Raw genomic sequence first — 10,922 nt, forward strand, 5'->3', positions numbered from 1 at the left:
CTAGGGACCACTTTAAGGGCGGGGGGGGGGGTGGAGGAACCTGTCATCCTGCACCGGGTCTGAGCCCGTCACACACCAGGGGACCGAGGAGAGGGCGGGTCCCGCTGGTAGGCCCTCGCCACCTTGGCATCAGGGGAGGGCGGGGGGGGGTGACAGAATCCATTTGATAGATCATGAGGAGGGAGAGACTATTTTTTTAAATCAAGATTTTTTTTTCTTTTTTATTGAAAAAGTAAGTGAAAAGGGTTGAGGTTTTATGGCATTTGGATCTTGAGAAGGTTTGTATATGTAAGTAAATTAGAGCCAGGATTTGCGAGCCTTTTAAAGATTTCCCCAGCTTCTAACACGTTAAGGTTTCTATTTTCTTTAAAGCAATACAATTCTGGTTCTCCATGGGTTCAGTCACGTTGATGTGAGGGTTGAGAGCCACGTTCTATAGAAATGTTTTTTAAGTCTGACTGTTTAGTTCCACACACGCCTGAGGCTGTATGTGGGACGTTTCGAACTACTGTATTGTATCTCTTGCTTGCCTCTGATGAAATAAAGATGTCATTTTAATACCGGCAAGGCTGTCTCTTTAGATTGGTGCTACTTGATCTACAGCTGCTTCGGCCATGCATGCAGACAAACCCGCAGTGTTTCCCCTATATGCACCTAGCAGCGGTGGTACGCCGCTACTGAAATATGAAAAAATATTTTTTTTAACGAGAGCTTCAGCTTATCTCTTTAAAATACGAATGCGCTACGGACGCTGGATATGCGCATTCATATCCAGGTCAATTCACACACTTGTGAGTAAAGCATATAAAAGGAGAGGAGAGTGCCTTCTTATCTCTTTAAAAAACTAATGTTATATTATTTTGCACTGCCGATGCTTCATATCCAGGTCAATTCACTCACCTGTGAGTAAAGCATAGCTATAAACGGAGAGGAACTTCCGTAAAGTTGGAAATAAATTGGCAGATTCGGAGTTTGCAGTTCAATAGATCATCAGTGAAACATCGTTTCACACAATTGACACCTCTAGCTAAATGAAGTAACCTAGAGAACCAGCTACAACATTGTTTTCATCCAAATGAGCCGTCTTTAGCGAACTGTGAAATGCATTGGCCTCTATGACCTGTCGGCTGAGCGAGTTTAGGGACCGTCTGCAAAGTGCAAAACTGAAAACGACCACAATGGTAAAATTTCAATAGCATCACCATTATCGACTCTAGAGCCCCAAAACTTGTTCAATAGAGGCATGGCCTCTTTATGGTCCTACTACAACCTTTGTGATGGGGAGAGGGGAGGGAGTGGGAAGATGCATTGGTTGGAGGCACAGACCTTTTCAATAGTTTTTTTTGTAGTATTTGTTTGTTAAATAAATGTAAATAATTGTTTTAAAGATTATACTTGTATTATGTTCAATCTCTCCATTTTTCCACTGTTCATTACTGGGCACAAATGTACTGTATGTACACCCTTCTGGTGCTGGCAGACACATAGAAACCTCCCTGCAGGGTGCGCTTTGCGAGCACACCAAAAAAATTGCGAGCGGAAAAAGAAACATTTCACCTCCGCTGCTGCAACTCCATCCTAGGGGAAACACTGAACCTTTAAATATTACAAGAAGTTGTCTCCCTTAATTCATAAGGGGTGGAACTAGACCATTATCCAGTTCTCCCAAGCAAGGCTAGTATACCGGTCCTTCATCTATAATATGATGATTACCCTTGTCGTTTAATTGTCCATTTTTGGTCATTTCAGTATTCCTGCATAACCCAACTCGGCTGTTTATTCATGTCGTGCATCGCCCTATGTGGGCCTTACTCATCCATTCTATATGCCATTACGCTAACAACCAATCTCATGCGTATAAATGTAAATTAGAATCACTTAGGGGTGCAAATGACTACACTAGTGTGCACTTAAGAGCATCATGTCTTTGTGTCTATCTAATGTGACCACAGCGGGGCGCTTGACCAACGTCTCTTGCCTCTCGGCCGCAGAGCTTTGAGATGCTAGTGTGTTTCATAATCAGGTGATTGGCAATCGAGAAGGACTTTGTCTGTTCCAGCTGTTTGTGATCAGTCCCAAATAAATATGAAGTGAGATGATCCTGGCAATTCCGAAAATAGCCAAAGAAATCGTTTGTTCTAATGTGCATATTTTATTCAGTTTAACTGACCGTAAAGAATAGGAAGACAAAATTTTTATGTATTACAGATAGTAAGTAAAATTGTTACAGTAGTGATACTGTTTTATTGTGTTTTACTGTGCTTTGATAGTGAAATTTTTTTTACATCCTAGTCTTCATAAGCTGCTGAATTGTTGCATCTTTTATGCATTATGCCTCCCCCACAAAATGTGTGTTTAGTAGCCCTTATTAAGAGGCAATAGACGACGTATGATTACAATCATAGCCAGTACATGTATTCAAGAGTATATAATTACAATCAGAACATTTAAATACAATTAAGGCCTGAATATTAATTAATTTGAAATATAACTACGTTTCTTCCACTGCAAGATAATTATTGATGTTTCAAACATCATTTTTGCCGACGGCAGCATTCCATAATTCTCAGTAAAGCACCTCAGTTTGTGATCATCCAGATGTTTCCTATTGATTTGGGTGTGATGCCTATTTTAAGACATAAACTAGTGAGTGTCTTCATGTGTCATTCACCTGCAAAGGCGTCTCAGTGACCTGAAAAAGGCATTGATTTGTGAAACAAGCATATCCAAATGGTGGAGAAGACAACGACCATTCCAGCAATTAATGAATTACATTCACAAGGTTTGAGAGGATGCTCTACAGGCAGCGCCAGTGACTGTGTTCCCACCTATCGTCCTCAGAGAGCGGCCAGACCCTCTCCAGCGCCGCCAGGGCCCCACGCCACCGCAGCTCTCTGACTTTAATCAAGTACGGAGGGAAACTAATCACAGAAAATTGCTTCGGCGCTCCCTACAATACTTTCATCACTCACCGCTTAGACACACATCCTTTGTCACTAGTTTGTCCACCGCCTTGCAGGGCAGGCGTACGACATGTTATGTTACGAGCATCAAAGACGGCGATCACATTTCAAACCCGTCACGTTTATATGTTTTAAACAAGTTATGTCTTGGCTCTAATGTTGATATGCTTGGGTTATAGTAGAGGACGTTGAGTACTCTACTGGTTTGAAGTGGTTTCTTCACAAAGCCCGGGAACGAGTAGGCCTGTGGGATTGACGGGGCTGTCTTTAAAGATGTCCTAGTTATAAAATGGTCAAGACTCGAACCGCAGGTGCCGAGTTAGGTCGGGCCGCCCTTTAATGTCGGACCTTAATGGCGACTTCCTTGGCATCTTCTGTGTCGCCTTGGAAACAGGGCCTAACTGTGTTAAAGTGCCCGTCACTTGCCATAAATCCGCCCCTCTTCGACCAAAGTCCTCTCCCAAGTACATAACGGCTTGAAATTGTCCGAGTGAATATGATCGTGATCTGCCACCTATGTGTTTGCGTTGGTGTTGAGTGAGAGACCACGTGATGCCTGCCATGCTGCACATGAATCTGATAAACTCCTTGCCCTGGGATGAATACATACCTATTAACCCTATGTTCAAATAGGGTTTCTGCCCCCATGCCAGTGGTGGCAAGAATGATCATTGCTTGTTAATTGATAAAAAAAATCCAGCCATGCAGAAAGTATCCAACCGTTACCATGGTGTAGTACATGTTTTTCGTTCCTCTAAAAGCCCTGTATACTAATAACGAGAATGCATTACAGCTAGCCAGCGCATGTCTGTTCCCAAGCAAGAGCACAGGAAAAGAAATAATTGTTTTATTACCAGGAAACAAATAAGCGTTCCCAACGTTGTTTCTCCCATGCACTCCAGCTACTGGCCTTATATTGCTTCTGGAGCGCCACTGTAATTACGGAAGATTGCCTTTATAGATGTGGCTCCCTCGTCCAATGGGAGGAGAGGAGTGTGCTGCCGGGATCCCTGTAGTGTGGGCAGAACAGCTGTGGAGGCTCTTCAGAGAGGACAAGCTTCTCAATGAGGTCTCAGTGGCTGAGTGTTTATCCATCTTGTTCCCTAGATGTAAACAGCTTGCAAGGACCGAGGGGAGAGGCACTGTGGGGTGCCTGTGTGACTCCCCCTTATAATGGACACTTCTTGTCACACAAGTTAACGTACGTGTACCTCATGCCAATGTCAGAGCACAACACGATAGGGTAGTATTGGTCGGTGGCACGGACCGCCCTTATGTCACACATCATCAAGCCTATTCAACAAATTTATTTTGAAAAACAACCAAGAACGTCTAATGTGGTAAAGTATAAAAGCGTGGCCGAGCTGCAGACTTTGAGAAGAGAGGGTTTGTCTCAAGTGGTCCACGGGAGGCCTCTTGGAGACCAGATGGCACCCAGTGTGAATCGCTATCATGGCTCCATAGCAGCACAGAGCAGACACCATGGCCTCTGAAATGTGCATGCTGACGCCTGCAGCCACATTTTGTTGTTATGTAACCGTAACCATCTCACTCAAGTAGAAGCCCTGAGCTGTCTGGTGGCAAGGGGTCATCGCTGAAAGCATTTTTGCCAAAGTGCACCTCAGAGTTCATACGTTTCTATAATTATGAACGTAACTGATTCCGTTTGGAGCTCACAGGTTTTTATGCTTTCTGCTTCCAAGTGTTCTGACCAGCTGCCGCTGGAGGGTTGAGAGAGTTGTGCGAGGTGAAAGGCCACCTCGCTAGACACAGACTAATACAGATACTGGAGGTAATGTAGTTTTAAAGGTGACTCAATGGATGCAAAGTCACTTCTGGGTTAAACACATTTCTCACTGCTACTGGTGTTGCAGTACGTCATGGATCACGAGGAGGAAGCATAGCGTTTGATTTGCTTGGCTAGTAATGTGTTAAATGCCTCAGCAGAGCTGTCAAGCCCCATTAGCCAGCTGCAGCAATTCAGTCCTTTATGGCGGTCTGAGGTCCACAGGAAAGGCTCGGAAATGCGAGTTTGGATGAGGCTGATAACTTGCTCCAAAAATATCTTGCTGCCCGAGCTCTCCAGACCACTAGGGGAAAACGAGCATTGCAATATTCAAAGCTATTATGAATACTTCAGTGCTTTTGCTTCTGTGTGTGTGTGTGTGTGTGTGTGTGTGTGTCTGGGAGTTTGTGTGTGTGTGTCTGGGAGTTTGTGTGTGTGTATGTGCGTTTGTTGCTACAACAAACATACACAGCCAATCACATTTGTTTCAAAATATGCATTAGTAAAGGTCAACCATCGTTATTATCTCAACCGCAAAATTACTTTTGTTTTCACATAAGGCCCAAATTAACCTCAAATCCATTATGACTTCTGTTTGAAATATTGGCTTATTTTCCGACTTCATTTCGGTTAAAGGTTATACCACCTTAAGTAAGTAAGTCCTTGAGGCTTCTATATAGCTATGCATATATATATACAGCAGGTAGTGTGATTGTTTTTCATTTTTTGCCCTCATGAGTTCTTCCATTTTAAATGGCTTTTAAAATAATAATGGCAGAACTATTTAGGCTTTCTTGTTCAATAAGCACCAAGGGGAAGGCATGTATATTTGATGCCCCAGTCTCCGAGGGTGTTATTCACCGGGCAGGCAGCTGATCTGCTCTCCGCTAGGTAAGCCTTCTCCTCTGTTGTCAGCAGCCCTGTGATGTGGAGAATCATATGCATACGGGTCGTTAATATCTTAAACCACACCTACAGATCCTGTAGGTCACATTGTTTATTTTACCGGAAACCAACTAAACATACTTAAATTCATGTACGCATGCGCTGTTTAATATATTGTCTGGGTTACGTACATAGCTGGAGTAGTAGCAGTTAAATTAGACAATGAAATGCTTTAAATACTAAAGCACTAAAACCATAATGTTTTCGTTTCAGTTTAAATCGTAAAAGCAACAACTACTATTGTGCAATGAATGAAATAAATTTTGGATAATAAATACCCATACATTACAAAAATTAAGTTTGTGTTAAATGGGCCAACGTGACACTTCATAAGGCATTAAGGTACAGATCTTTGTAGTCATGAAGAGTCATGATTTATAGCAACATTAACACCCACTTTATGCTCACATGAAATCTAAGGTATAGGCTAAAGTCTTACACAACATCCATTTTATTTATGTATGTCTACATGGTTATAAAGCAATAGATAACTGTTTACAATAAAGCTTATACCATAGCAGTCAAATCACACCAGTCAACAGAATAAATAACAAGTATCACTTCACATTTTACAAAAGTAAAATTGTCACGGAAACAATAAAGCATTTTTTACAGGAAAAATAGAAATGTATATCAGGTAAAGGCAGGGATTGTGGATGGAAAAACCAACAACAATTCCTGGGTTAAGAATCAGAAGTCTGTGATTCATATGTGTTGCATCTGCGTTCCTGATGCTCACCCTAAAGAACCGTAACAAAGACCTGAATTACAGATGCACTTACAGATGCACTAAACCTTTCTTCACATGTCCTTGCTCTTGTTCACAGGTGTAAAAGCAGTCTTGAACAATACTGTTAATATAAACACTGTAAAATGTCAGCTATGCCTTTCAATGAAGGTTGTTCCCTCTGTTGTTCAATCCATCTGTCAAGAAGATACTCAATGATGTCTTAGATGGAGACAAAGAGAATCACAAGTTTAAAGGTGTTACGTTAATATATTTTCTGCTATAGATTCTGGCCTTAGCAGAGCACAGACTCAGATCATGTTAGGCAGCTTTCCTATGTCTCCCTCCATGTGATCTATAAAGATCATTCAGGGGTCGATGTTCCACGACATCCATGACACCGTCCAACAATGGATCGATTCAATGAATCAATTGAAATTCAAACACATTGTAGCTGAGAGAGGATCAGACCTCAGTGGTGGAGACCTGGGTGACCTCCGTCTGCAGGTCCTCCGTCTGCAGGTCCTCCTGCACGCTCCCGCTGCCCGGCACGCCGCCCACCGGGCCCATGCCTAGTCATACAGGCTTCTTGATGGACTCTGCCCGGGCGCATACGGACACGGGCTCCCGGGTGGTGTTGCGGGCCCTTGAGAAGCTGCTCTGGTCCATGCGGGCTCGATTGAGCAGACAGAAGTCCCTGAAGCACCTCTTGAAGTTCTCGTCCAGGAAGGCGTAGAGCACGGGGTTGAGGCTGCTGTTGGTGTAGCCCAGGGCGATGCACAGGTGCCACAGGGCCACCACCAGAGGGTTCTTCTGGTCGATGGTCACCATGGTCTTGACGATGATGAAGATGTGGATGGGCGTCCAGCAGATGATGAAGGCTGCCACCACCACCAGCACCATGCGGGTGATGCGTCGCAGGTTGCGGTCCTTCTCCTTGGAGCCGGAGAGAAGGCGGACGCTCTTCAGACGCATGATCATCAGGCCGTAGCAGGCGGTTATCACCAGCACCGGCACCACGAAGGCAAAGACAAACACGGAGATCTTGGTCACCGTGTCCCAGTACCACTGTGGCTCTGGGAACCCCAGGGTGCACACGGTCCTGCCTGAGGACACAAAAGGATGGATGGTTTAGCACAGGGCCACATGGAGCAACTGGATACAGGGGTGCCCAAATTCTTCAAAGTGGAGGGCCAAAGTTTAATCTGGGTGGTAGGGTCGTGGGCCTAATAATCCATCTGGCTTCTTTGAATCAGAAAAATTATTGAAGCATTAGAAATATTTGAAGACAGAGTTAAATCAGCAATAGTAGTAGTAGGGTTAGGGTTAGTGCAATAAACAAAGTAAACACAAAACATGCCCCCATTAATCATAAAGAGCAGAACATACTCATAAATTGACACATTGGAGGTCTTGGCCTACAACATTCAGCCTGAAAGTAGGCATCAGTGGGAGAAATGAAGCCTGTCCTTGGGTTTTAAAAGTCTCTCAATATCAGGCTCCAGATGACTAACTGACAAAGTAAGAATGTCATGTAGGTGAGAGTCAGATAAAGGCGTTAAAAAAATAAATATATATAATTATTATTTTTTTTATACTGTGGGCAAGGCCCCTAAATGGACAGCCATGAGGGAATGAATAACCCGGTGCGGATGAACACACGTTAGAAAGAGCTTGCCAACGAGCTTGCCAACACACATTTTCACTCTTGACCATTAAACATAAAGAAGTACTACCTACTCTACACGTTCTCTAGGCCTATTCACTTTTTAATCATTGCACAAACCAGCGAAAACCAACACAGCCTCACCTGTGTAAGTCTCCTTGGTAACGGCCATCACCATGACGGGTACTCCGATGGCGGAGGAGAGGATCCAGATGCAGACGTTGATGAGCTTGGCTTTGGCGGGAGTGCGGAAGTCGAGGGCACGCACGGGGTGGCACACGGCCACATAGCGGTCCACGCTCATCATGGTCAGGGTGAAGATGGAGGTGAACATGTTGTAGTAGTCGATGGCGATCACCGCCTTGCAGAGCAGCTCTCCGAAGGGCCACGTGTTCATGAGGTACTTGGCGCTCTGGAAGGGCAGCGTGCTGGTGGCCAGGGCGTCCGCCAGGGCCAGGTTGAAGATGTAGATGTTGGTGGCCGTCTTCATCTTGGTGTACCTGATAAGGACGAGAAGCAATGGGGAGGGTCCAAATGAGGACGCTGCTTTCATGTGTCATGATGTTTGGTGATGATAGCGCAGCTTGTAGCGATGCGAGCAGCAGTAGCTCAGGAGAGCGGGTTGACTTGTAACTGGAAGGTTGCCAGATCGATCCCCGGCTCCTCCTAGCTGAGAGTTGAGGTGTCCTTGAGCAAGGCCCCTAATCCTAACTGGCTCCCATGAGCCATGGATGTCGCCTTGCATGGTGTGAATTCAAATGTGGTGCTACTTTAGAAGGCTTCTACACCACAGTGCAGTAGAGGCCAAGGTCTGCTGCCATAGTTCACATTGCCGACTGATGTTTGTCTGCTTTCATTCCTTTGTGGCATTAGACCATCTTCTGAGTTTTTTACACAACACATCAGAAAGGGCAAATCGCAAACCATCCAATATTGGCAACAACGGATAAACAACTGTTATCGTACCACTAAGTGCTGGTTATTGTTTGTTGCGAGCCACCACTTAGTCTTGTTGACGTTGCACTGCTAACAGAGTTAATTTAATTCAGAAATCTGTTATTGCCTTGAATGAATTAGAGTCCTTATCGTAATATATTATCACTGGCTAATCGCATGTTATAAGATCAGCTGTAGAAAGTCTCTGAGCAACATATTTAAAGACATGATAAAAAAGTGATTGACATTATCTTTAAATGGGTTGTAGCTTTCTCAAGAGCACATAAATGACTTCTTTGATCTTCATGGACCATGGATAACTTTAAATATTTAGTGTTTGGTATTCATGTGCTTCTTTTTGAAGATGTGTGGATGTTGGCATTGAGTCGCTTTATATTAGCCTAAATATCCCTTTTTAATTCTTAACTCATTTAAATTCTGTAAATTTGTCTCAGATTAGAGTATATTCTGCCAAAGGGCACCAAATGCAGGGCAGTCTTGTGTGTGAAGGTTATGAATAACCTTTTCCAAATTATGTTTGCTATGTTCACCGAGGTATAAAGTCCAATTAAGTTATTTCAACACCAGTCTGCAATAAAGCAGACATTCCAGTCCAATAGCAAAAACATCTAATTAAATGATTCAGCTCATTTACCCTCGTCACCCCTTCCTCAACACTACCTCCACCCTTCTGCCTTTCCACCCTACCTCCTCTAGTCAGCCCCAATAACAATCACAAATCATAACTAAGTATAAGCTAAGCTTCATTTAAAACGCCGGAGCATTGCTGAAGCCACCATCACGAACATTTATTAACGGTTTTCAAAGTGGCTCGTTTAAGTATGTAACTTAAGTTACATGTCTAATCGTGTTTGTTTGTTTGTTTTAATAGCCAGAGGAATGTATTCTCCATCTTCTTCTTCTTTAATGATGATGTTTTCTTACCTCACCACACCGTACATAACGAGGATGTTCCCGAGCAGCCCCACAACACAGATCAGAGAGTAGAGCGCTGTGATGCAGACTGCGATGATCAGGTTGGTGCTGTCCCTACTGCTCGCGGGGCCGGTGCCGTTTCCCATCGGATTCTCAGGCACAGGGTCGTCGAAAAAAGTTACGTTTAAATTATGAAAAGAAGCGGTGTGTTGGTCGCGGAGATCCGCTGTTGAAACAGTTGTGTACTCCATGCCTGGAAATTCAGCGTGAAAAAATAGGCTTTACCAATGAGTCCGAGAGACGCTTAAAAAAACAACATCCAGCGATGCACGAGCAGAAACGCTTATTAAAACACTTCCTACAGCTTCTGGCAAAAGTGATGTTGTAACGGTTAAAGCCCCCAGGAGAGCAGGGATGATGTTACCCCTATTGCTTTCCTCTCCAGAACTCCCACTTTCTCTCTCATCCGCTGCGCGATGCGCACAATAACTAGCACCCTTGGATAAGTGGAGAGGCTGCACAGAGGGAAAGTAAACGACTAAGTACCCGCAGCGTTATTTCTCATTCAATCCTAAACCACCACCACGCTCTGCAGTTCGTCTAGCATGATAGTGCGCGTGTTTATTTTAGATCATCCTTAAGACGTGTTGTTCTTGCCTCATGTTTGAACATGTTCCTGCATTCACTGAAATGATGGATGTTGAATTAGAACAAATACTTTGATGAGCCATGATCTCTTATATATTATGCTACATATTGACTTCTGAAACTACACATTTTCCTATTTGGCTCGACTGTCGAAATTGCGCACAGTGGGCGAATGTTTTTTTTCTCACACACACACACACACACACACACACACAAACAGACGCAAACACACACGCAAACAGGCGCACACACACACACACACACACACACACACACACACACATAGATTTGCGTGTGTGTGGTGTGCCCATGGGC

At 43.9% G+C, this 10,922-nt stretch overlaps 1 protein-coding gene across 1 annotated transcript; it reads right to left on the minus strand.

Moving 5' to 3' along the window:
- Positions 1-6,997: 6,997 nt before the first annotated feature.
- On the minus strand, positions 6,998-10,210 carry oprd1b (opioid receptor, delta 1b; the record flags this gene model as incomplete). The annotated part of the gene is made up of 3 exons (XM_079732765.1): positions 6,998-7,527; positions 8,232-8,587; positions 9,969-10,210. The coding sequence occupies 3 exons, from the start codon at positions 10,208-10,210 to the stop codon at positions 6,998-7,000; spliced, it is 1,128 nt and encodes a 375-aa protein (XP_079588891.1).
- Positions 10,211-10,922: the final 712 nt, after the last annotated feature.

The sequence above is a fragment of the Pollachius pollachius genome (genome assembly GCF_949987615.1).
Source record: "Pollachius pollachius genome assembly, chromosome: 1".
Taxonomy (NCBI): Eukaryota; Metazoa; Chordata; class Actinopteri; order Gadiformes; family Gadidae; genus Pollachius; species Pollachius pollachius.